At 55.7% G+C, this 14,063-nt stretch overlaps 1 protein-coding gene across 2 annotated transcripts in view; it reads right to left on the bottom strand.

Annotated features, from left to right (window-relative positions):
- COLEC11 (collectin subfamily member 11) overlaps positions 1-12,935 on the bottom strand; it is a 33,946-nt gene extending 21,011 nt beyond the window's left edge. The window contains exons 1-3 of one of the 2 annotated variants that reach the window (XM_032430170.1): positions 12,844-12,935; positions 8,427-8,570; positions 1,832-1,903 (exon numbers count right to left, since the gene is read on the bottom strand). In XM_032430170.1, the coding sequence (XP_032286061.1) occupies positions 1,832-1,903; positions 8,427-8,544 (190 nt within the window). In that variant the 5' untranslated portion in view covers positions 8,545-8,570; positions 12,844-12,935. Of the gene's footprint in view, positions 1-1,831; positions 1,904-8,426; positions 8,571-12,843 lie in introns of those variants that run through there. The other variant, XM_032430171.1, reaches the window with a different exon arrangement.
- Between the last annotated feature and the right edge of the window lie 1,128 nt (positions 12,936-14,063).

The raw sequence follows: 14,063 nt of genomic DNA, 5'->3' as shown, positions 1-14,063 counted from the left end.
AGGACCAAAAGACAGAAAAGAAATACAAATGACTTTTAAATGCCCAGATGATGACTCTACTTCATTCATAATAAGAGAAGTGAAGTCCAACCTACTAAGGCGGCATTTTACTACTATCCGATTTGCAGCTTTCCTCCCAGGGAGGGCAGCAGGTGTCCCATTCCTTGTGTTGCCTGTGACATTGTTTCAATCCTTTCGGAGGGCAACATCTACAAAATGTCAAATGCACCAGCCCCCTGTTACACTGTTAGGAATTTATCCTCAAGCTGTACTCACAGACATTTAAAAGTGACACATACGAGACTATTCTCTGCAGCAAACCCCTCTCCAGGAATAGGAGATCAGCTGAAGCATGGAGCAGCACGTCACCACACGAGAGGATGAGGGAGACATGTCTGTGCTCCTATAGAATGATCCAGGGCGTACTGTTAAGTGAAAGAGGGAGATGCAGAACCATACGTGCAGGCGTAACTGTTTGTACAAAAGGAGGGAAGAATCAGGTATACATTTGCTGCTGTGCTTGCTGACTCCTAAAATACCGCTGTAAAGAGAAACCAACCGACAGTGTTGGTGGGAAGGATCCCAGGGAGCCCGGGACCTAGAAGGAGAGCATTCATTTGCTGTGAGTTGTTTCTATATGCTTTGAACTTTGAACTAGGAGAATAGTTCATTTATTTTTTTAACTGATTTTTTTATGAGTAAAGGAGAAAACAAGAAATAAAAATCATTAAGGCTAATGGAGGGATGTGACAGAAATGCTCTTGGTCTCGAATGTGACAAGGGTTTCCCAGATGTGTACAGCTGTCAGACTCATCACTTGTACATCAAAAGGAGAATGTCCATAAACTGTACCTCAAAAAAGTGAAAACACAGTGCATGGACTAAATATATGACTATATATACTCAATGGCCTTTATTTGCATTGTCATAATAACTTTCTGGAAACTGGAAACCGCCTAGCTCTCCAGTGCTGGAGGACTGGTTGGGGGACCAGCTGGATGGGTGTCAGTGTAAGTCCCAGAGCACAGAGCATGAACGCTGAAAAAGCACTTCTACCCCCTTTACTGCGCGGCAATTTGCACGTACAATCTACTTCCTGTAAGACTCGGCGCAACCCCAGGGGATTCGGAGAAATACGCGATTGTACTAAGAAGGAAACAGAGTCAGCAATCAGGATCTGCTAGCCACGGGTGCCTCCACCCCTGTGTACCCTGCGCACCCCGCCCAGGGCTGTGCACTTGGTCTTTGCACGCCTCCATCACTGCTCGCACACCTCCTTATCTGCTCACACACCTCCATCGCTGCTTGCACGCCTCATCTGCTCACATGCCTCCTTATCTGTTTACACACCGCCATCACCACTTACACACCTCCTTATCTGTTTACGCACCTCCACAACTGCTCACACACCTCCATCGCTGCTTGCACACCCCCATCACCGTTAGCACACCTCCATAACTTTTGGCACACCTCCATCACTGCTTACACTTCTCCATAATTTTGACACACCTTCAGAGTTTCTTGCACACCCTCACAATTGCACTTATATGTGTAACGCTCCCAAATGACCCCTACGTTGCAGAGGAGGCTGGTGAGGGGCCGGGCTGGGACTGAGTTTGCACGCATGTGACCACACTGTTATGTGCCGCTCCCAGGACGCGCTCTGTTTCTTGGAGCGCAAGGAGCACTCTCTGCACCCTGGCTCACTACACAGGTGTCAAAGTCCTCTGGAGTCCCCGCACCCTGCCACTCCCCTGAGGCTCCTGCAGCAGCTGGAGCAGCGGCTGTGCCCTCTTGGGCAGACCTCGACGGGCCGAGGGGCGGCAGGTACCTTTCTCTCCTGCGGGGCCGACTCTCCCAGGCCGTCCCGGCGCACCTTTGTCTCCCTTCTCTCCAGCGTCCCCTGCGGAAGAAGGCACTGCATTTAGGAGCTCCTCGCAGCACGGATTCCAGTGTCAGCTGCCCACCCTGTGTGTGCTGTCGGTCAGGCCCCTTGGCCTCTCCCCCGCCCCAGCCCCCAGGAGACTTCATCTCTCATCCAGACCATCTCCCACCCCCATCGGCTTTCCCCCATCTTCCCACCCTCCATCACCGAGGGCTCTCAGGTTTCCCTGTCCCAGATCTGTGTCGGGACTCTGCTTCCGGGCCCTCCTTTCCCCTCTAGGGATGTTGTGTCCCTCTCTCCAATTATCCCTCTGGGCTAGCTTGCCCTCTGGCGTACAGCACTCCCCGAGACCCCCTGTGCCTGCCCTGCTGACCCCCTGCCCTCACGGCAGCATGAGGAGAGCAGGGGTCTGGAGGACCTCCCATGGCCCTGGTGTCCCTCTGTACCTGTCTGATGTGCCTGGGAAGAATAAACAGGTGCTCACATCAGCATCCCCTGGTCCCTTCAGCATGAGCCCCCCACACCCACCTGCAGCACACACTCGGGGCTGGGGAGCCTGTGACCAGGTGGGCACATCCACCTGATTCAGCTTCACTGGCCAAGTGTGTCCTGCTCTCAGCCCAGGCTACATGACCCCAGCTTTTGTCATGAGTCCTGGTCATGTTTTGGCAGACACCTGCGAGTCTTTGATCTGTCACTTATCTCATTCAGAACTGAAACAGGGAGATGGGCTGTTCATCTCCTGATATCCCACACTTAGCTTAGCTCGCTGCAAATCGACCTGACGGTTTTTCCCCAGAGATGAGTCCCTCCTGTGACAATACTGGTTCTGACTGACACACTGATTCTCCCGGACTGCAAGCCCCAGGCCCGGTGTCATCTCTGCTTTCCTGTCTCCCTCATCAGCGAAGTGCAAGCCTCTGCCCAGCTCTGTGGGGTCTGACCGGCCCACTCCCTGTCCTGTCCATGGTCTGGCCCAGTCAGCCGGCCCCGGGGCTTCGTGCAGCTTTGGGGACTGCGCTCACAGTGCTCATGCAGGACAGTCACGCACAAAACGTGGAGGAGCCCACAAGCAGCGGAGGGTGGAGTCCCGATGGGAGACATCAAGGTCCCTCCCTAGGCCTCCTCCTCCCCGCACTCTAATCCACACCAAAACCGTCTTCCTAAAATACAGATCCAATTATGTTATGTTCCTTCTTAAAACCACCAAGGCTGAATGTGGTGACAAATAATGTCCCATTTTTAAAACCGTCCTCAGTAGGCCTTCATCTGGAGCCCCGGTATTGGCAGCCACCTTCTCACCTGACCCTCCAGGTTGCTTCTCCTGATTCCCTCACCGGCTACCTCTTCTCTCCGGTGACCAGGCCCCTTGTTGCCTATTATATGGCTCGTCTGCCTGACTGCCGTACCGTTCCCCCAGGAGAGCACATGGGTGCCGACAGGGGGTCGGTGTCCCTCCCCAGGTACACACAGCACCAGCCAACATCTAAGTTAGTCCAGTTCTCTGCGATTCTCTTTGGGCACTCACACTTGGTGAGAGGCTAACTGAGGTTACAGAGGCCCCAACGAGATGCCCAGAACTGATCATCTGGCCTGAAGGAGGGGACATCCCACTTAAACTTAAGTAAACAAAGAGAAAAGCGAAGTGAGCGCCACCAACAACTGGAAGACAGAGCTGGCCTGTCACTGTGCCCTGCGTGCCCCAGCCTTGAAGGCTCCACCCAGGCTCCTGCTGAGGGTGGGTTCACACACGCCTAGCACACATACGTGGCCCTTAAATCTCTGGGTACTTTACCGTTCTTAAAAAAGGAAATTATTACAATCGCAATACTTGGAGACACATTGATAGACCAGCAGGAAATACCAACTAACAGACTGAGCTCGCCACCAAAACCTGTGGACATTTGAGGAACACCAACATCCTGAAGAGAACCAACAGAGGAAAGGGACTCTTGGAGCAGTCAGCCTCTGACCCCGAAATACGATGCTGAATATCTTCATAAAGGCAAGAGAGAATAGGCATCTATGAACAAAAGTAAAAAGCACTGAAAAGAACCAACTAGAAATCTTGCACAGGAAATAAATTTTTGCAACGAATCTCTCTACAGGAAGGCTGAGAAGCAGGGTGGCCAGGGTGGTGAAGCCACTTCACCAAACAGAAGGTCAGGATGGAGAACATTCTCACAGTGCGACACAAAGAGATAAAGGACTGGAAAGTTTTGTTTGGATTTCAAGTTATCAAGTGGAGAGTGAAGGAAAGCCCCACAAATTCCAGTATCCGACTGAAAGGAATTCCAGAAAAGGGAGAACAGACATTGGAAGCCGAGACGGTCGTGCAGGTTTAGGAGCTGTGACCTCCCGGCACTATGGGAGGGTGTGGGAGAACATAGTGCAGGTGCCCCGGGGAGCCAGGCGGGAGGACACAGCGCAGGTGCCCCGGGGAGCCAGGCGGGAGGACACAGCGCAGGTGCCCCGGGGAGCCAGGCGGGAGAGACGAGGTAAAATAACTTAGACGTGTCACAGTGACATTGCAGAACCTCAAGAATAAAGAGAAGACTCTATCAGTTACCCAAGAGGAGGAGGATTTTGTAAAGATGACATGCACCTGAATGAGTCAGGCCGACCTAAGAATTCTCATCAGCAGCACAGGATACAAGATTAAAGTAAGATAAAATGCAGCAATAATTTCAACCCGAAAAAGCCATAATTGAGATTGAGCGATCAGAAAAGGGCTCTGACGAAGTGACTTCTAACTGAGACCTGCCGTAGCCGGGGAAACGGTGCTCGGAGAGAGGGGCAGCACCCGCACAGGCGAGGGGCCGGGAGGCGGGAAGTGACTGGCGCGCACAGCTCATGCCTGGGGCCGTGGGAAGCCCCGCACGCCGTGCCCAGGGAGCTAGCAGGGCCGGCCCGCGAGTCGGGGACAGGGGCAGGTGTCCGGCTGAGGGAGTCCGCGCCGAGGCGAGCGCATGTCACCGGCTGCGGGACAGCCCCTGTTTCCACGTGCCGGCCCCCCTGGACGGAAACCCCGGGAAGGCGGAGTGCACGTCCCACCAGCTCGGGGTCCCCCAGCGCGCCCGGGGGGGGGCCTTGACCACAAAGGTGTGCCGTCCACACTTGCAGGAAATTCACGCCTCCACCCGGCGGTCCCCTACGTCCTCCCGTAAGCCCGGCCCACAGGTGAGGCAGGACCAGGCCGCCTTGCAGAGGCGGGGCCCCAGGAGAAGTAGGCTGCCCATCTTGGCCACCCCTCCCTAGGGCATCCGAGCCTTCACAGAGGAGCACCGAGATACCCAGACCCTCCGCGGACCGACACTGCGCACCCAGCTTCACGCTCCTCGCAGAGACAAAGCAGTGAGGACGCAGCCCTGGTGACCGCCGGCCCTCCACCTGCCGCCTCCCGCCGCGTCCAGCCTGACCACACCTGTGTGCGCCGCAAGGCTCCACGGACGGAAAGTCCCTGAGCCGCACCAAGCGTTACCTTGTGCCCCACAAGGCGTCTTCCTAAGGGGAAAGAGGAGTACCATTCCATTAAAAACAAGACTTCCACCTCACATGGGTCTTGTCTCTCTCAGATCATCAGAAAATCTCACTGTTCTCCCCAAGATTCTGCATCACGGGCGATTGTCTCGGCCAGTACTGGGGGGCAGGCGCCCCGAGCTCGCCTGTGGTCCCTGTGGTGGGGGCGTCCAGAGCCAGGAGGCAGAGAGCCTCCTGAGCACCTGGGCAGCATAAAGCCCCCCAGCCCGAGGAGGGGGCGCACCGTGTCCTAGAAGACAGCAGGTGGGGATTGCTGCAGAAGCTGCATCCAGTCCCACGCACCCACGCTCGGGAGACATCAGTGGCGGGATGCATCCTGGTCCCACTCTTTCCTAGTGACCTTGGCCTCCTCCTTGGAGCCCAGCCTGGGTGTGCCTCTCAAGAACAAAGCTGTCTTCAAGTGCTGCTCGTCGTGGGCAGGGCCCGAAGGGTCTGTTGGCTGCTGGTCTCAGGGGACACTCAGAGCTGTGTCCCCGCTGGTGAGAACCCCAGGACCATACTGCTATAAGCTCTTCCCCCAAAACTCCCGCACACTCCATACTGTCTGCCCAGGGAGCCCAGTGTCCTCTCCCCACATCCTTTCCTTTATCAGACATTGATTTGGGGCCGATGAGCCGTATAAAGTTCTATGTGACGAGTCATTTCTCCACCACGAGAGGCTGACATTTCAAGCGTCGATCTCATGCTTCGCCATTGACGACCTGCTCCCTCCTCCCTCAAAGAAGCAAAGAATACGCGGCCAGAATTTACTTCTGGCTTGCCTCCCTGCCAGTCACATGATGATCTATGGCACAAAGCTTTTGCCTCAATGGCATTTGGGGTCATTGGCGACCCAACCAGGAAGACACACTTCAGGTACTTGGACGTCTTTGCGGCCAGTTGAGGAAGGGCTGTGGGCGCTCCTGGCTCTCGAGCACCTGCTTCTACAGCGGAGGTCACCCCGCGGCGGGAGAGGAAGCAGGCCCCAGCGGCTAAGTCATGTCTCAGAGGAGCAAAGTCCCCGAAGGTGTGTGTTAGTCGGGGCCCCTTGTTCCTGGGCCAGAACAAGACCCCCGCAGTCCTCGCCCCCACCCCCTATACACAGAACGGGAATGATGTGAGGTGATGTCACTTCGCAAGGTTTCCGTGAATTCAGCTGTCACCTTAAACATATGCAATTTTTTCTTATCAATTATACCTCAGTGAAGCTGGAGATAAACACAAGACACCCAGATTGTAAGGACTTCAGTAAGTGTGATAAGAAGTTTCTCGGGGTGTCTGGGTGGCTCAGTCAGTTAAGCATCCGACTCTTGATTTTGGCTAGGGTCATAATCTCAGGGTCGGGAGATAGAGCTCGGCGCTCAGTGTGGAGTCTGCTTGCAATTCTCTCTCTCCCTCTCCCTCTGCCCTGCCCCTGCCCCGAGCTCACTGGCTCTCTCTCAAATAAATAACTCTTTTTTTTTTTTTTAAGATTTTATTTATTCATTTGACAGAGACACAGTGAGAGAGGGAACACAAGCAGGGGGAGTGGGAGAGGGAGAAGCAGGCTTCCCGCGGAGCAGGGAGCCTGATGTGAGGCTCAATCCCAGGACCCTGGGATCATGACCTGAGCCGAAGGCAGATGCTTAACGACTGAGCCACCCAGGCGCCCCTCAAATAAATAACTCTTTAAAAAAAAAAAGTTACTCTACTGGAATTGTCCCTCTGGTGTGGACAGACTGTGGCCATCAAGACTACAGAGCAATGTTGCTGTTTATCAGGGTGTCTGGAATGTATGCTCCGAGGCCCCAAAACATCCTCCCACAGCTTCCGCACAACCTGGGGACATGTCTTGTTCACCTGCTAGAGGACAAGCCTTCGGGAGCAGGGTCTGCGTTGGCGTTGTTGTCCTCCAAGGAGCCCACCCCCCGTCCTGCTCACCGAGACCACCTGCCCCATCCGCCCTCAGCTGGAACCTGCCCTCACCGGCCCCATCTGCCCTCACAAAGGCCTGGTCTCTGGAGACGCCCGGCTCTGTCTTGGGTGGCGGTCATTCTCATCAGGGGTCGATAGCCCCTAAATATGAGTCTGCTTCCTCCAATGTCTCCATAAGGAGACCTGGCAGCATCCCCACCACAGGACCATCTGGCAGAGACCAGGCTCTGGGGCCGGGTCCACATAGACCAAGTGGGAAGGGAGGGAGAGAAGGGAATTTGGGGAGTGAGTCTCGGGCCGGCCCCTCTTCACCCAGGCCTCTTGCTCCTAGAGTAGGAGGCCCAAGCTCGCCCGCCCCATGTGCGGCATGACCCTGTCCCTGTTTCAAAGGTTTTTTTTTTATAACATTTGAACAAGAGGTCCCCACGTTGATCTTGCACTGGGCCCTCGAATTGTGGAGCTGATCCTGCTTGGGAATTACAAGGTTTTGGAATCTCTTGCCTGTGCTATGGAGAAACCAGGGACTTTTCTAAACGAAGATGCCCGTCTGAAGGCCGATACTTTCCCTGGGGCTGGTGCCCACCCCCGCCACATCTGCTCTGCAGAGCAAAGCTCCCCCTGGAAGGAAATTATAGGAAAGCCAATGAGAGAAAAGCTTTGGGGTTTGTTTGTTTGTTTGTTTGTTTTTTAAAGAAAAAATTAAGAGCTCTCAGGAACCAGTGGAAGAGCCCGGGCTTCATAGCTGTGTGACCCAATTTCCGTCGCTCATCGATTATCTATGTCGCTGAATGTCCCTGAGCCTTGAATGTCCTTATCTGCAAAATGGACCAGACGAGATTATCTCATTCTGAAAGTCATCTGAGGTAGTGTGTGTGGTGCCTGGAACGAACGTTAGCGGCCTTTACGGGGTCCCTGTGGGCGGAGGTGCAGATAAGTGGCTAGCTTCAGAACTACAGAATCCCTTGGCCAAAGAGAGTGTAGACATTATGTAGTCCACCCTGAATTTGGCAGATGGGGAAACTGAGGCACACCTTGCTCAGACCCTGAGCCGGCAGCAGCACCAGCCCTCGGGCCTCAGCCACGCTCGGGAGGCCGAGGTTGGGGTTACCTTTGAGGCCTGGGACGAGAATGTGCAGGGAGCAGGCCTCTTCGGCCGTCTGCTGAGGACGTCCGGCCGGAAGCAGCCACAGGAAGGCCAGGCCGATCAGAGCCAGATCCCTCTTCATCACGAGCGCTTGCGGGACGCTGGCTCCTGCACCAAGGAAGGGGACTCAGTGACGGGAACTCAGACACCGGGGCCGGCGAGTGACAGCATGCAGGCCGGGGCCAGGGCGCAGGGAGCTGTCGGGGCCCCTCCCAGCCTTCGGGTCTCTCCCTCGGGGGCCCACCTTCGCCTCCCCTGCCCGGCCACGCTGGACTCCCATCCTGACGGCCGCCAGATTCTCGCCTCTGCTTCTCTGTGGCTGATACGTCAGACGCACAAAGGCACGCGTGTGGTGCTACGGAAACCCCGACACGCCGCCCAGAACAGATGGGAGAGCCCAGCCAGCTCCCAGGACGGGCCGGCCCCCGCGGTCCCCGCGCCCAGGACCCCCCCATAGCCCTTGAAGCTGCACTCCTGGGCTGTGAACGCGTGTCTCCTGCGGCTTCCTAGCCTTCTTACACACCAGGGTGTTCTTTTTTTTTTTTTTAGTAGCATGGTTATACTATTTAATTTAATTTATTTATTTGACAGAGAGAGACACAGCGAGAGAGGGAACACAAGCAGGGGGAGAGGGAGAGGGAGAAGCAGGCCTCCCGCCGAGCAGGGAGCCCGATGTGGGGCTCGATCCCAGGACCCTGGGATCATGACCTGAGCCGAAGGCAGTCACTTAACTGACTGAGCCACCCAGGCGCCCCACACCAGTGTGTTCTTAACAAAGTTGTGCAGTGTGCCTGGCTTGGAGCGTTCCCGGCACCAGCCGTGTGTGCGGCCTCTGAGCGTGCCCGTTCTACTCAGCATCGGGCCGTGGGCTCACGTGCAGCCGTAGCTCATCGGTCTGTGTGTCGCTGAGACAGCACCCGTCACCCCTGCGTGTGGCACGGGACGGAAGGCACAGGAGGCCACAGCTGGCCCTGCGTCCCCGTGGGATCAGGCATCCGGTTCTCCCCTCAGGGCCAGAGAGGAGGTCCTGGCGGCAGCACCCAGAGAGCCCCCACCTGAGACTTTGACGTCCACACGGTGCAGGGTCTGGGGACAGCTGTGCGTCTGGCAGCCCCGGACCAGTGCCCTGGCCTCATCACGTGTCCGTCTCCGGCCTGTGTCATCTTAGAGGGGAGGGAAGAGCCCGAGAGGCCAGTTCGAGGAGGAGCTGGGTGAAGCACAGAGAGGCCCGCGAGGGGCATGTGCGCACCGGAGACAGCCGTGATGCTACCGTCACCAGGCAGGGGGCCGCGGCCCGCGGTGGCTCCAGGCGCAGGAAGCCGGGGCCTCTGAGCCGAGACCTTCTGTGCCCAGCCCCCAGCTTCCTGCAGCTTCTCCATGAGATGGACGCAGGCAGAACCCGCGTGTGCTCTGGGACACCCTGCAGCGGGGACCCAGCCCCCCTCGGCGGCGGCACGGGACAGACTGTGACGGGCAGGTCCCCCTCGACGGGGGACAATAGAAGGCCGGCCGCGGTCAGCACATCGCGCCCATTTCACAGGTCAGGGAACCAGAGGTGAGAGAAGTGAAGTCAGCTGCCCAGCGTTACCCCACTAGCAGGTGGGGAAGGTGGGGTCGGACCTGGGGCCTCCTGACGCACCTGACCTCTCCTTCCTGCTCCTGTCAGCCGTCAGAGTCGGGACCCACCCACCTCCTTACATCACCATGGCCGTGCGCTTTTACTGTGTGTTATTTCATGTGTGGGAGAGAGAAAAGGAGCCACTATTTACTACCAGACATGGACACACAGACCTTATTTAATTCCCAAAACCACCTTGGACCTGGCTTCTTGCTGTAACGGTGACGAGGCCCAAGCCACTGGGGTCTGGACAGCCAGGCTCCCTCCCAGCTGGACCTCCCAGCTGGCGCTCGGCCTGCCCGTGCTCACACAAGTGAGCAGCTCCAAGGAGAAGGAAAAAGACATGCAAGTTCGCCTACAGTCTGCAAGGATGAGCTTTGCCTCTTTCACGTCTCCCCTGTCGCTGGGCCTTGGGTCCCAGTGCCAGGGACTTGCTCTGGAAGTGGGTCACATGTGACCACCGCTTGCAGCTGGGAAAGCGCTGGGGGCCACGGGCAGGAGCTTAGCAGACACTGAACTGAGCAAACAAAAGGATGCGTGAAGGAATGAATGAATGAACATACAAGTTCACAGCGGCAACACCTGGAATTTAATGCTCTCTTCGGCTACTGGTTTTCCTCATTCCTCGAGGGCTCTTCATGCCTAGATTCACATGGGACTCCCGGGGCCGGCGCCTCGGACACACGGCCGGTGCTGGATGGCCTCGCAATCCATCCTGGCCCTGCCGTCGGGTCCTGGAATGCCTAAGGGTTTCCCGACAAAGGAGCAGCCGGGCCTGTTTGCCACAGTGTGTCTCTCACCGAAAGGAGCTGAGCTGCTGCTTTGGAAGCAAATGTGGGTTCTCTCCAGAATGTAGCTCTTAACAGTAATGATAATATAATGTTGTATGTCAATTATATCTCAATTTTAAAAAGTCATGATGAACATTTGATCCAACTACATTTGGGCTCGAGCCTATAGATACTTGTTTCTTGGTGTTTGTGGATGCAGATGGGGTTTAGATTTTTTTAAATGTCTCAGGTGGCAAAAGCTGACTTGGGAGTTTCCTCTCCAGCTAGAAATGGTTGAGTCAGGACACAGCCACGCTGCTCAGCAGGACTCTGTGCTCCCACACACGGCTTCGGCTTCGAGGGACAGTGGTCGCCACCTCCCAAGAAAGGAGGTGCAGGGCCAGCAGAGAGCCTCGCACAAGGCGCACAAGACGCAGCCCGAACCCCTCCCTGCGGCCCTCAGCCCTCACCTGCTCGCCTTCTGCATCTCCGGGACAGAGAGCAGGGCAGCCCTGGGGCGGGGGGCGGGGGAGGCCTGCCCCAGGAGTTCCAACTCCTCCCTGTCCTCTTGGGAGAGGAATTCCATTTGTAAACGGAGGCCCGCCACCGGGCCCTCTTTAAGAACCACATCCTGATCCAGCCAGAGACCAGCAGGTTCCCACCCTCCCTTCAGCGCAGGAAGCCAGGGTTTCCCAGGGGAAATTCAATTTGGAATTCTTAGTAGAAGTTCATTGTAAGAATGAAATTCTCTCTCTTTTTTTAAAAAAAGAATGAAATAGACAAAGTAAAAAAATGTGGTATAGGGGCGCCTGGGTGGCTCAGTCGTTGGGCGTCTGCCTTCAGCTCAGGTCATGATCCCAGGGTCCTGGGATCGAGCCCTGCAACGGGCTCCCTACTCTGCGGGAAGCCTGCTTCTCCCTCTCCCACTCCCCCTGCTTGTGTTCCCTCTCTCGCTATGTCTCTCTGTCAAATAAATAAATAAAATCTTAAAAAAAAAAAAAAAGTGGTATGATTTGCCAAACTCACAATGCTACGTTTTCATTAAACATCTGTAGCATTTATAGCTGGAGAACCACATCTGGAAGCGCCAGGGAGCTCTGCGGATGGACACTCCCCCCCCGCCCAGCTGCTTGCTCCGCACAGTGACACGGGGTCTCCCTGAGGGCCCACCCGAAGGGCACACACTAAGGAGGAAGAGGCCCTTCCCCTAGCTTTCCGCGAACCATCTGTCTGTCCTCTCACGGCCTCCAGATTTCTCAAACTCGTAGATGAGCTGGAGACGCGATGAAAGCTCGCGGCGAAAGCCCGGGCTCGGCTCTGCCCGGCCAGGAGAGCGTTTCCCATCAGATCAGAAGTCCTGTTATGCACGTGCGGCGGCTTTCCCACTTTGTCTTTTAAATTGCTAAGCAACCTGACTTCAGCCTGGAAGGCCGGTTGTGACAGCCAGCGGGGGAGGAAGGGCCCCCGTCACACCAAGTCTTACCCAGTTTGGGAGACCAGAGGCCCCCACTCCAGTCCTGCCTTTGCCGCATTACTGAGCCAGAACAGAGCCACAGGCCATGAGTACAGATTATTGATGCGGCCCACGGCGCCCCACCCGCAGGTGGCGGACATTCCCCGGGGACAGGCGGTTGGTGCTAGGGCCACCTTTCACACGGGCACTGGGGGCTCGGGAAGACATGGCTGAACCTCTTGGACCCTGTGCAGAGCTGAGAAGGCTGCTCCTCATGAGTCCTCCTCATGAGCCAGCCCCACGAAGTTTCCACCATGAGCCCCTGAATTAATCAGACCTTGGAATTCTAGAGCCAGATCCATTTGACAGACCCCATCCTTCGTGGGGACCAAAGAACAGACTCCCACCCCCCCTTCAACCTGAGTCCTCCCTCTGGCCGCGTCTGGAACCTCGCCTTCCTAGCTCAGTGTATTCCCATCGACTGGCGGACTCCCGCCCTGCTCCCCGAGGCTGCCGGGTCACCGGGCAGAGCGTCCCTACCTGCAGCGCACGTCAGGCGAAGGGGGCGTCCTGACCGTCGGGAACCCGCGAGGACACTGCGCCCGGGAGCCTCATGGCTGCTATTTACAGAGGCCGCGAGCCCCACAGGCCAGGCGAGCACGGCCTGGCCTGTCAGGCTGCCCAGCAAATCAGGCTGGTGTCTGCAGCCTTATCTGCAGAGTTTCCTGTTTGAAATACATCAGCTGTCCTGGGGGAGGGCGGTGGTAAGAGTGTGGGAACGCTGGAAGCAGCCCCGGGGTCAGGCCGCAGACCCGCTGGAGACGGCCTTGCAGCTCTTCACCCCAAGCACCCCAGCCCGACTCTTCTGTGTCTCTTCTGTTCTCTTTCTCTTCTCCTTCTGAAAAAGCAAGCATGAGTATGGTGGGCGCTGAGGAAAGCATGAAAAGCCATCACTGGGTGTCACATCAGACAGAAATAAATGTGGCTGACATGCTTCCTTCCATGCCCTCCATATAGGGTTTCACTTCAAGGCATTCCCTGCTTGTCTACTGCCTGTCGAGACCTAACCCATGCGAGACCCAAACTCACTCCACCAACTGATGTTTCACGTAAAGGCAAAACACGTCTCTGGGGTGGGTGGATCCGGCTCCTGGCTCTTACCCGATGAGCGGAGGGGCCTTCTTTAAGAAAAAGATACAGACATACAATTATGATCACAAAAGGCTACATTCAAAAGTGCATTTTTATTTAGACTGAAAGAAGTCACAACAGAGCACAAATTTTGTAAAAACTTTTGAATTCAGGATGCCTAGGTGGCTCAGTCGGTGAAGCATCTGCCTTCGGCTCAGGTCATGATCTGGTGTCCTGGGATTGAGTCCCACGTCGCACTTCCTGCTCAGCGGGGAGCCGGCTTCTCCCTCTCCCTCTGCCCCTCCCCCTGCTTGTGCTCTCTCTATCTGACAAATAAATAAAATCTTTAAAAAAACTGTCCAATTCCACATACATCACAAAATCCATGAAAAAGAATGGATTCTTTATTAAAACTACCTAATAACATAAATAAATCTGAAAACTTAGACCCAATGGACCACTTCCTGGAAACACACAACCTACCACTTAGCAGCCCCCTAACAATTAAGGGGATTGAATTTGTAACTTAAAACTGCCAGAAAAGAAGCTCCAGGCCAGATGACTTCACAGAGAATTCTACCAAACTTTCAGAGAAAAATTAACACCAATTTTACACACCTCTTCCAGGA

Source organism: Phoca vitulina, unplaced genomic scaffold (genome assembly GCF_004348235.1).
Source record: "Phoca vitulina isolate PV1807 unplaced genomic scaffold, GSC_HSeal_1.0 scaffold42, whole genome shotgun sequence".
Classification (NCBI taxonomy): domain Eukaryota; kingdom Metazoa; phylum Chordata; class Mammalia; order Carnivora; family Phocidae; genus Phoca; species Phoca vitulina.
The sequence above is the reverse complement of the archived record's forward strand: the minus strand, read 5'-3'. Positions and strand labels throughout refer to the sequence as shown.